This window comes from Stegastes partitus, unplaced genomic scaffold, assembly GCF_000690725.1.
Source record: "Stegastes partitus isolate 25-593 unplaced genomic scaffold, Stegastes_partitus-1.0.2 Scaffold41, whole genome shotgun sequence".
Lineage (NCBI taxonomy): Eukaryota > Metazoa > Chordata > Actinopteri > Pomacentridae > Stegastes > Stegastes partitus.
Genome location: NW_007577772.1, coordinates 1161730 through 1174563, shown reverse-complemented (window position 1 = coordinate 1174563; position 12834 = coordinate 1161730). Strand labels below are relative to the sequence as shown.

The following is a 12834-nucleotide window of genomic DNA, read 5'->3' as shown; positions in this document are numbered from 1 at the left end:
AGCCACGATAATCGGCCCATCCCTAGTCAGAAGCTGGAGCCTGTAAGAAGTTTAGCTTAAAGTGACACTAAAAAGCAACTGATCGACTGTTTCAGCTTCACAAAACCTAATAAAAACAGCAAGACTTTTCATTGGTGAGCAGGAAATGACTACGATGGGCTTTCACAATACAGACGCACTTGCGAGTAGTTGACTAAAAAGAGCCTAAAACAAGACAGACAGAGCTGCACCTCTGTGATCGTGTTTGGCAGCGTGTCTTCTACGTCACACAGAATAAAGGCTTTTCTGACTCGCCGCTCGCTGCAGGTGGAGTCGGGGCGGCCGGACAGCTGCTGAAGCCTGACAGCAGGTGCTGACTGTGGAGCGACTGTGATGCTGACGAAGCACCTGCAGACTCTGGCAAAGCGCAGCATAAATAAAGAGGCTGTGAAAGGACACAAACAGGCACATTGTGGGGCTGCTGCTGCTGACAGCTGTGACTGACCAGTGACTGGATGATTCAAACAGCGCAATGAGAGACAGAAGACACATCAGATGAAGGCTGCACATCCTCTAAGAGATGCTGCTTTATTACCAACAAGAATCTGCTGAGAAAGTATATCTGCACACATGTAGGCCTCAGTGACAGCTTTCAGTATGGATTGGGCTGCAGAATCTTTTTTTGTTTTGTTTAGTTTTGTATTTGAAACTTAAAAAATAAAAAAAAGTGAAAAAGTGAAAAAAAGTTGAATTACAACTTCCACGAGAGAAAGATTACATGCAAAGGAAAATCTTCTAATGCAAGAAGGTGAAATCACAATTCTTTTGCCGTTTTTTCACCATTTGTGACTGGAAAAAAAAAACTGCAAATAAAATACACATCAAGGGTTGATGATTTCTTATCAACAAGGCTGCAGATGATTTGTTCAAGTAATCGATTATTTGTTTTGTATGTAAAACATCCAGAAAAATAAAAGAAAAAAATAAATAGTGTTCAATTACAACTTCCAGGAGATACAGATGATATCTTCAGTGGAAAGAATAATAGGAAATCTTCTTATGTTTATCTTCTTATCGACACTCCCAGTTTACGGCTCATTCTAACAAATGCTCTTTTGTACTTTCAATAGAGTATTTATTTTACATTTTATTGCTATTTTATTATTTATATCACCTTTTATCAGCTTTTTTCCTTCGACTGTCACCCTATTAGCTGCTGCAAAGATGATGCCAAACGACATTTCATTGTATCTCTTGTACAACGATAATAAAGCTTCTTCTTCTTAATTCAAAATATATCCAAGATAAGATAAGTCAGTTAATAAATTACCTTTTCTTTACGAACCTAAATGATGTAAAATTCAAGAAATTTGTGAGCTCTGAATATACGCAACATCTGTACCTGCAGAAAGCTAAAGATGCAACTGGATGATTGGTTTAAGTTTAATTAAACTCAAGCTGATCTCGACTTTTTTGACTCCACACAAACTAAACTCGAGTTAAACAAACCACTGTGCCCTATTTGGCTGAAGTGGCCTCATCAAGCTTCTCGCTAACCTCCGACCTCAATCTGCCACAGAGAGAAGCTGTTTCTTTTTGTACGGTTGAGTTGACGGAGCAGGAACAGTCTGTGCTCCTCTTGTGCCAGTCCTCATCATGTATACAGTTTCAAGGAAAATACGAACTTGGCACCCGGGTGGCGAGATAAACACAAAGAGAAAAGTAGCAGCTGGAGCAGTTTCATTCTTCAGCTTTCTTCTGAGCAAAATGCCAGCTGCAGCGTTGTCGCTATAAAGTTTGCAACTTCTGCTTGTGCTTGTTAAAATTTTACTGGATGAAACGAGCCGAGACCGAAAGAATAACACCTGAGATATCGATAGAATTCTTTGACGAGTGTTTTGAAATGAGATAACATTTGTCAAGTCCGATCGATTCAGTGACCATTTCAGTGTCCCTCAAAATATTTAAATCTTGGATTTTTGCTACAATACAGTGGTTTTTTGGCAAAATTAGCCAATCGATCAACTACTCGAACAATAGAAAATATAAAAGCAGCAATTTTGATCGACAATTAGTCATTGTTCATTCCTTTTTTAAACCAAAATGCCAAATATTTGATGGTTTCAGGTTCTCATATGTTAAAATTTGCTGCTTCAGTTTTCCATTATAGTAATAAACAGTAATAAATGAAATATAACAGATAAAAACAGACACATTGCACTGGGTTGTAGGAAATTGTTAGAGGCATTTTTTTTTACACTTTTCTGATGTTTTACAGATTAATTGATTAATCCTGAAAATATCTGGTTAATTAAACATAAAATAATTCTTAGTTATAGCTCTAAAATAAACACACAGTTTAGTGTTTGATCATTTCAAGCAACATTTCAGTGCCATTAAAATCATTAAAGTCTAATTTTCTGCTGTGCAATCATCCCACTGATTACATTATAGAAGATTAACATTTCCTGTGCAAATGTGTGAAAACAGCTTGAAGTGTGTGAAACGGCACTGATTCATTGGCTCTGTCTGAGTCGAGGTTTGTTTACTTATAAATCACATATTTATTTATGGATATTGTGTTAGTTTGCAGTGACAATGCTCGTCCCACAGATGTATAAGCGATCTATGGACAGAAAACAGCTTTTATAACCAACAAACTTATCAGAACCGTGATCACCAAACATGCAAATACAGACATTTTTGCTTTTGCTGTCATAAAAACTATTGATTTAAATCTGTACAACACTGATACTTGACAAAACAGATGCAAATATTTAACTTTAACATCTCATTTTGAACCACATAATCATAAATATTCAAAATAAAGTCCAAAAATACAAATTTTCCCACAATATCAAACGTTTTTTCTTTTTAAAAAACTCCACCTATGCTCACTAATGTCGGTTTCTGTGGCTCCCTCCACCGTGGAAGCTGAACAAATAACTGAGTGAGGTATGTTTTTATGAGCCTGACTAATGATGATTACGAGGGTTATTGAGAGCAGAGGAAGGACGCGATGATCTGGACGAGATAAAGAGCAAATCTCATGAAGAACTTCAGGTAATTGATCTGCCTTTTATTATTTTATACACTCACAGATGACAGAGTGAATGAGCTCAGATGTCTGATCTCAGCCGAAGGAATAAACTACTTGTCCAAATAAACAGGAACTGTTTCTGCAATCACATTTCAACGCAAACACAAACAGACTGATCAGTCGCAGCATTAAAACCACCTGCCTGATATTGTGTATAGGTCCCACTTGTGAAGCCAAAACAGCTCAGATTCCACAAGAGCTCTGAAAGTGGTTTCAGGCACCAAGACGTCAGCAGCAGATCCTCGTCCTTGAAGTCCTGGATGTTACAAGGTGGGGCCTCTGTGGTTTTTGTAAAACATCCCACTGATGCTTGATCAGATCAAGATTTGGGAAATCTGAAAGCCAGATCAACACTTTGAACCAGTGGGAGCTGCTGAAAGAGGCCATCAGGTAATAGTGTTGATAGGAAGAGATGTATGACAATGTTTAGGTAGGTGTCAAACTAACATGAATGCAGGACTAAAGAGCATCACACTGCCTTCTGCCCTCTTCCCATAGTGCATCTCTTCCCCAGATAAACAACAATCAGCAGCCCACATTATGCTAAAGAAAACATGATTCTCCACACCAGACCGCCTGCAGGTGGACAGAGTTCAGCATTGACACTCTGCAGCTCCATACGCAGCAAGCTGTGATGTGCTCACACCTTTCTACACCAGCCAGCATTAAGGTTTTTTTTAGCTACTTGTGCTACAGTAGCTCTTCTGCAGGATCGGACCACACAAACCTTTGCTCTCCATCGTTGAGCTTTGGGTGCACATGACTCTCTCCGGTTCACCAGTTGCCCTGCCTTGGGCCACTTTTGGTTTGTACTAACCTCTGCACACCAAACACAACACCTGCCCTCCTGCACTGACCCGCTCACCCAACCGTCACAATCTGGTCTCTGCCCATTTCGAATCAGCTTCAACAACCACCTGTTAACCTGCTCTACTAGACATTTACTTCACCACCCAGCGGTTTTAGTGTTGTGTGATGTTGAAAAAAAAAGACAAATTCAGTACAACTCAGAATTTCAATCAACTCTAATCTGTTCATGCACATACAAAATCCCTCTGACATTATTAAAAACAGTATTCCAGCCTTTTAATAGAGCCTGTCCCAATAGTATATTATGTGGTTTACTCCAAAACAACTCTATTAAGTTAAGTTAGCTACAAAACAGCTTCTCCCATTCGTCACATCTAAAAATCTGGACTTTACAAGAGAGTGTTTGGGAATTTAATGGACGACAGTAACGTTTTCATACTCAGCATTTTAATTAATTGCGCCAATGGATGACGAAGCAGCAGCAGAACAGAGGTGAACTCAGATGTGAGGTCAGAACTTTGGCTCCCTACAGCCAAGGTCACTCAGCCAACAATGGAAAATATCACAGATTGTAAAAACAGATAGCAGTTCAATTTAAAGCTCTCCCAACATGCCTGCACACCACCAGTGACACAACAGCCGTCCTTTGATCAACCCTGAGCAAACAACTCTGAACATACTGCGTAATCTGCATACCACGGTGAGAAGATCAGTTGCTTCAAAAACTAATAAAACCCCTCCTGAAACTGCCAACCTGCGATTTCTACTGTTCAACTCGCGCTGCTGTACTTTAATTCAGTAATCTTCATTCTCTGTGTCACATCTCGATTAGTAACCGTCTTGACTTTGGAAAATCATCAGCTGATCGACTTCACTTATTCCTTCAAGGCTGTAAAATCAGTCAATGTGCTCGCTCTGTCTCTCCTCCATCAGCTGACATCCACCATGCATCATCTTATTTTGCTTTGGCCCATATAACATCCCCACACACCACGTGTCGGTGACGCTAGTTTCATGGCTAACGCTGCTGATTTCGTCACCATGTTGTTATCTGAGTTGGCCGTAGTTCTAATAAACTCCACTTGTTTGAAGTAAATCTTCCACATTGACTCCCTTCTCAGCCTGTTTGAATGCAGATAAGATGACACCTTAGACTCGTACCTTTCAACCAGAAACGCAGCCCATAAGCTGAGCCCACTCTGCAGGCATTCACAATAGCCAGTATTAGACTCTTTACCCGACTTTAACCTCAATAAAACACACAGCGCTGTAACTTTACACTCCACTTAGGGACGCTGCACATGAACGGTGCTCAATCATTAACCCACCTCTCTCATCTTTTTTTTTTTTTTTTCCATCCTGGCCCGAGGAAAACAACGCTTTCAGAGCTACAGTAAATCTCGCCCGACCCCGCCCAGTTGGGAGAGAACCTGTAATACACACTAATCTGCTCAGTATTAGTGGGCACTCTGGGGAGACTGTATTAAATGTGTGTTGAGGTAGCAGCAGAGGAGATGCTGAGCGGTGAAACTTCTGACCTGGGATGACTCACACCAGGGGTGTTTCTGTTGGCCGGGAATATGGTAGGAGCACGACGGGAGCTCCGGCGCTCGCTGGGCCGACGAGGTTCGGCTAAAACAGCAACAGGACCTCGCAGCCTGGGCGCCTGAAACACTCGGCTTGCGTGCGCGCCATTGGCCGAGCTCCTGCACTAATGCCCTGTGACGCCTCCCCGGTCTTGAAAAGCAGATCCTGATGATGCTCCGTCAAAGCGAGCAGCTTGAGGTAACTTCATACTTTAACTCTTGACCCAGAGGGAGAACACAAGACAGCTGAGCTCATATTAAGCTGTCACTTCGCTCACATGTAAAAACAAATGACTGACTGTGCTTCCTGTGAGAAGTCTTTGTTTTCATCCAGCCAAGACGAGTTACTTCCTGAAACAGCATTAATGCCTTGTATCAGTGTCATGAAAGAGTCACATCCTTGTATATTAAATTCATGTGCTGATTATCTGTTGGAGTGTGTTTTCTTCTTTAGGGATATTTTGCCTTTGTTTTTTCCCTTTGAACCCCAAAACCCACTTCTTGCTTTGACAGTCATGTTATCTTTTACCAAAATGGCACCATTCATCAGATCAAGAAACTGTAAAAACACTGGATCGTGGGGTTTTCCAACAGTCCTTGAATTACTCACTCCATCGACAAACTCAACCACATCTAAGATTAAAACTGTGCTATTTCATCAGAATCACTTTATTCTACATGTCCCATCTCAAAAGTCACCAAAAATAAACCATTTGCTTTAATCAGATCTGCTAAGAAAAAAAAAAAAAACCCAAGCTGCAATCAAAAGTCAAGTGAAAAAATTCAGGGACTTTTCAGCTCAACTGCAGGCTGTGTTTAAACAAACCAGATAATAGATAAGTATGGCAAAAAATGATGTCAGTAGCAAAACATCTATAGTATGTTGAATTATCTTCTTTTTTCCCCAGTGTTGGCAACACCTGTGGACACATGGACAATGTTGTACATGTTGACTCCAGCTCTTTTTTTTTTCTTTTTTCAATTTTGTAAACAATCAAAGAAATCCAACTTTTTTATTTTCTCTTTTTGATTTATATCATTAAAGCTCTGTAACGCTGCAGAAAATACATGTCTGAGTTCTCTCTACTTCTAGCACGGTTATGCTGTTTGCATAGAGGTGCGGGACTTTAAACTGCAGTGAAAATGAGGCTCTGAGACACTGTAGAGACAGGAAACATGTGGAAAGAGTGAAGGAGTTGACATGACAAAGGTCCTGGATCAGAACAGAGCGAGGGGATGTTGTGATTATGTGGTCGACCACCGAAACGCCCCATTCTGCAGCAAATCTCACATTTTCATACCAACTCACATGCTTTCAATCATTCTTAAATATCAGGTAGCCACCTGAAAACCCAAAGGCTCGACAAGCTGACATCTGGATTCAAAGCCTAGCTGGCAGTTAAACGTTTGATAATGACTAGCCAATACAAGAAAACTACAAGTAAATAAATAAGTACACCAACGATCCATCTTCCAGCTATCCAGAATAGATATTTTTATCTATCAATCTGTAATCCAAGTGTTGTTTGGTCTTGTAGAGACCAACAGAGCTGAACTGAGAGGAGTGTAAACTAGCATGTAGTGCTTGGTGACCTCACTGTTTTCTGCTCTACCATATCATTACTAATGAGCACTTTTGAACAAATGGACATCAAGCCGAGAAGCACACAGCAAATGGGCTTTAATAGCAATGCTGCACTCAGAGCTTTCCCTAATAGCTGCCTGGTATCCATTGCTATGCAACCGATGTCCGTCTATCCATACTGCATGCACGTTTGCTTTAAAATACAATCATACGTCTGTTAAATTGCGAGAAGGCGCAGTGTAAATTAGCCTAGTTTAAATTACATACCAATCAGCCACAATATTGGAGGTACTGATGTTAGAAAATGTACTATAAATTAGCTGTAAGGTGGAGCTTCTTGCAGTTTAATGAGATGGAAGACTACAGAAGGTGGCCATTTGGGCGACAGTAGCAAGCCACCATGACAAAGTCTTCTGTGGCGGTTAATGGTTTATGGGTGGTGTTCAGTGATAAGGGCATGCTGGAGTTTATTAAGACAGTGCTTCTATAATGAGTGGCTAATGTACCTACATTGCTTTTAGGTGAATGTCAAGTGTCTGTTGTCATAAAAATAGCTCTATCCGCATTTCTTATAACCATTGATTGACTACTGAGTAATAAACCTGCCAACCTTTGGTGAAGACAATTATTTAAATTCAGATCCCTATTCCACACTAAACACATCCCCCCTATAGCAACAGCACTTCCACATGGCAGAGGCCTCCCCCAGCAGGACAATGTGCTCAGCCACACCTATGCTCAGGAATGGCTCGAGGAACACAACCAAGAGCCCAAAGCATTGACATAGCCTCCCAAATCCCTAAATCTCAATCTGCTAGAGCATCAGAACAACCATAGTCCAACAAGAATCCCAGGAGTGGGACCGAAGCAATACGAAGCAGGTGGTTTTCATGCTGTGGCGATCTGCACATATGGCCCTGAAGTCACTGCCTTAGTGACAATGAGTCAAAACTTCCTACATACCATAAATAGTATCAACATGGAGTCAAAAGAGGATGAAGACAACCCACATACAGTAAATTCCACAGTGTGAGTACACAGTCACGGGAATTTGAGTCAATTCAGTCATATCTGGCACAAGAAGGTAAACAACGCCAGGAATGACAGACAGCCGATAAGCACTAAACCAACACTAGGTGAAGTATTTGTCATATTTCATGTATGCTTGTATTCATCTTCAGGGTCAAATGAAGTCCAAAGCTGCTGAAGGCAAGCTCAGAAAAAAATTCTGTCTTCTACCCTTCAAAACCCAAAATTGAAGCCTTTCACATCTCTAATTTACTTCATTTTAAATAATAACTATGTTCTCAAAAAAAAAAAAAAAAACCTCGCTCTGTTTATCTAACAGGCTCAACAGGCCTTTACACAGTACGTTTTCATCTCCTTCTGAGTTTTATTAATTGAAACACTTGAGCGATGGGGCTTGTCAGGATCTTAACACATAACTGCAGCTGTTGGCTGGTTTCCAGACCGAACCCTTTTTGTAAGTGATATCCTCCATCGTGAGGTTAGAAAAAAAAAAAAAACTGTCTCTCTGTGCACTTGAGGCCTCGGGGTGTGTTTGCCCTTCGACTGACAGTCAGGAGAAAATGTCTGTTTGCTTTGCTTCGCTACAGTATTGTACACTTGAGTGTGATGCCTCAACACCGTCCTGCTCTTTGAAACGAACCTGACTCAGGAACTATTGAAGTGGGAACGAAAGTGAATATATTTTATTTCTCCTGAAGTGAAATAAACTCACTGCCGCTGAAGAAGGCGCTCTGTGGCAAACACAACATATTCTTACTGTGTGGTTCCTGGGTGTAAACATTGACTTGTCCTCAAAACTTGGAGTGTTGGGTGTTATTCTGCACATGTCGTCTGCTTTATCTCATGATGTTTAGTCAAGTGTATTAGTTTAGTGACCAAAAGTATGAAAATGTAATTAAACACATCTGCACTCTAAACCACAAAACTGACCAAAAATTCCAATGATAGCTTTTTTTCCAGTGTATATTTATTAGAATAAACTCTTTTGGACTTTTGTTTCTTCCTACACAATACCCTCAACCGCTGTCATTAAACTGTAATTCATAAAAAAGTGAAATGTTTCCGATTGACTGCTTGATGTTTTTTCCTTCTTAACTTTTGACTCTTAATTGTGATTTGTCAAAGCCATGCAGTGATCCTGGATCTTCTAACATGATTACTAAAAACAGCAGTTCCTGAAATTAAAATAACTCTAAAGCCTATTTTATGTACTGGTTGTTTAGAACTGTTAAAAAATGATTGTTATGAACTTAAGAGTGAATAAAGGACATGTGGCAAAGATGCCTGTCTCACAACTTAATAATATCTATGAAATCAGGTGAAGAGCTTAAGTCGCACAACACCTGTACGTAGTGCAAAAACTGCTTTTGAACCACCTACATCAATCTAAATTACTTAAATTATTGGGTTCTAATTGTTCAAACATCAACTTAAATGCATTTCTGTAACTCTCTTGGTAGCTAAACTACACTCAATGCAACTCATTCATTCAGGTGTGTTTTAGGTTTGTGGCCATAAATGGGGATGAGGCAGCACTTTTAAAGACCTGCAAACAGACTCTGAAGCTCCTGAAACCAATGGTCCATGTTAAGTTAGAGTCAAGTTGAGGTTCAAGGCTCTTTACATTAAGTCGATAGAACATTAACTCCACCAGAGATCATCACTGTAGCATGGATACTACACTTCTTGCCGTTTACGATATTCTGCGAAGACCAGAAGGCACCATTAAAGAAGGGCACAAAAACATCCATAGGACATATTAAACTGGTGATCGTCTTTCCTCCTGTGCTGCTGGTCGACTTTCCTGAATGAAAAGCTTTGCCCAAATGAAGATGAATGATTCCTATGAGGTAACTTCGGCTGCTGTTCCTCCGTCTCCTCCCTTGTATCTCTCTGCAGTAGCACCAACAGCTCCACTCTTGGCATCAATCACCGGCGGGCAGATATGCAATCTTACTGTGCAAACAATTAAGGGCTGCTCCCCTGCACTCAAAACTACTCACTCGTGTTGCCGTGTTGAGGATTAACTCTATGTGCCTGCACATTAACCCCGGAGACACCCAGATGAATGGCATTCCTGGGAACCGTGTTTGCTAAACCGAGGACAATAAAGCACAGTGTGGAGCTACTTGTTGTCTCGCTGGCTACCTTTGAACTTGGTGCCATTTTCAACGCTACATTGATGCCATGAAAACTTTTCATATTTGCTTACAAAGTGAGAACCAGGGAGAATAAATTAGCATGTGGAAAATGACATTTAACAACACCCCTGCCTATGGAGTGGTCATAAACTTAAGATATTTTAAATTCTTAGGTTGATTTAACACATTCGCACAGTCTTGAGTTCTTCCCCTCTCGGCTTGTTATAACCAGATGAAGAAATACCAGAGGACTTGTATGGATTTCTGTGGTGGGATGACGTGACAGCGGGTGATACCAAGTTTCTATTAAAATGCAGCGGCACTCTTGACAATATGCAACCTATGTTTGCCTTCCTGACTGTATGCAGCGTTGTGCATACAGCTGAAGGGTGTTGTGCAAGCTTCAGGAATTCACTTGATGTTGACAAATGAGAAAACAATGTGCGGTTGTGAGCTTGTCAAACACTATTGACTAGTGCGTATTAAAGTGACAGGTCCCTAAAGAAGAAAAAGGAATATGAGAGGAATGTCTTGAGTGATATGAAAACAACCAGCTTCCCTCACAATCTTCCACTGGGCCTCTACAACGTCTACCTTGAGACAATCTTTCCACTGTGCAGGGGAAAAAAAAGAAAAGAAAAAAATCACAGAAATCTACAACTGTGCCACTGATAGGCTACTGGCTGCTTGCAGATAGAGCTCCTCTGTGCACGATATAATCCCCACCACAGCTGGACTGAAGTGCAATAAACCTCTGTATGAGGGCAGATACAACTCAAGGCCAACAAGAGACAGTTGTGGCAAAGTGGTGTTGTGTAACTGATGTGAGAAGCCACACAGAAAGTCCCAACGTCATGTAGAGTGGTGGAATTAATACAAGTATACAGGCAAACTGTAGAAACTATGACCGCAGAAAGAACAAACCCTCATTGAACATCTGCCCAAATACATTGGTGTAACCAGGATATCCACAGCTGTTTCCTCAAACAAATACTGCAAACCAGGCGGCATTATAAGCAACAACTGTCAAGTTTTTTTGGAGCAAATTCAAGTAAAGTTAATCCCCATGCATTTGAGTCTGAAAGCTAACTGGAGCGATAAGGTCCGGAGCAGATGTTTTTCATACAATAGGAGTTCTTTAATAAGGTACAGCAAACTAGGGTTTCAAAATTGAGCTTGTCTTTTGATGGCGTCAATCACAAACATGTGCTCCAGACTTCATTAATCCAGATCAAGTCCTTAAGGATGAGTCTAAATCAAACCACAACTCATAACATGCAAGTTCTAAAAAACCTGCTTGTCATGGTATTGTTGTTTTATGATTGTTTCAAGATTTACAGAATCAGTACTTGTGTTTTTGGTTTCAAGTCTCAAGTCTCAAGTCTTCTAGGAGTCGAGTCTAAAGTTGTCACTATTGTAACCTCACATTTGCAAATTCTTTTTCCCTAAAACCAGAGCGGTGGTGGCGTTGCTTACCTCTAATACTGGCCCGGCCCCCAAGATTATCTGCTCCACTCCGCTGGCGAAACCCTTCTGACTGAGAGCGGTCAGATGATGAATGAGGAAGTTCGTGCTCTGCGTCTTCCCAGAGCCGCTCTCCCCAGATATAACTATGCACTGGTTCCTCTGTCTCTGCAGCATGGCGTGGTAAGCGACATCTGCCACGGCGTAAATATGCGGCTCCAGATCTCCCAGCGTATGATTATCATACATCTTCACATACTTGGGGTTGTAGATGGGCAGGAACTTGAAGGGATTAATGACGATGAGGATGCTTCCCACGTAAGTGTAGATCTTCTCCTGGCGGAAGCGCGAGCGCAGGTTGTCCAGCAGCGAGCGCTCGTTGAGCTCCGGCAGGCAGCACAGATCTGCGTGGTCACCCTGAGATTCAGGCTGTGGCAGCAGTCCTCGCTCCACCATTCGCCGGCGCTCTTCCGTGACCTGCAGCCACATGTGGAGGCTGCCGCCATAGTGGATTGAGCCGTCCAGGTTCTTCTGCCTGAGGAGGAAACGGTAATCCTCGCCGCCGGAGAGCGGCCGGTGCTCCAACGCCACTCGAGGCCAGAGCATCATCCTCTGCACGGGACAGTCGCAGGGGTTGAGGATCCATTCCTCCCCACCGAATTCCTTCACCTCGGCCAGAACATAACACTTGGTGCGGTCCAGCTGCAGCCGTTCAATGACGCGTTCAATGGCTTCAGCGGCTGTGGTGGTCTTGCGGGCGCTGATGGGGCAGTAGATGGTGCCCTCGGCCAGAGCGCCCGGGTAGATGCGCACGGTGAACTCTGAGTTCTCGAAGCGCTGCCGCCGGCCCAGCGTGCCCATTCCACCGACACCGCCAACGCCATCACGAGAGCTCATGGCGGAGCAGGAGTTCCCATTAGCAGCGGCCCGGCACTGGCACGTCCTTCACTGGGCTGGAGGGGCCACCAGTTCAAGACATTACCACTGCAAAGGAGAAAGATGACAGAAAGACAGATCAATATGCTGCAGATTAACAATAGTCCAGATGACAGACAAGATAAAACCTAACTTAAACCAAAGTTAAATCAAAATTAAAGAAGTTTTTTAGAAATTGAAGCAGGGACTAAAGTATACCTGCCA

At 41.9% G+C, this 12834-nt stretch overlaps 1 protein-coding gene across 2 annotated transcripts in view; it reads right to left on the bottom strand.

Moving 5' to 3' along the window:
* Nucleotides 1–12834, bottom strand: part of myo9aa (myosin IXAa) — a 135523-nt gene that overhangs the window by 94290 nt on the left and 28399 nt on the right. For both annotated transcript variants that reach the window (XM_008304735.1, XM_008304743.1), the window contains exon 2: nucleotides 11707–12678. In XM_008304735.1, coding sequence (XP_008302957.1) covers nucleotides 11707–12591 — 885 coding nt within the window. In that variant the 5' untranslated portion in view covers nucleotides 12592–12678. The remainder of the gene's footprint in view (nucleotides 1–11706; nucleotides 12679–12834) is intronic.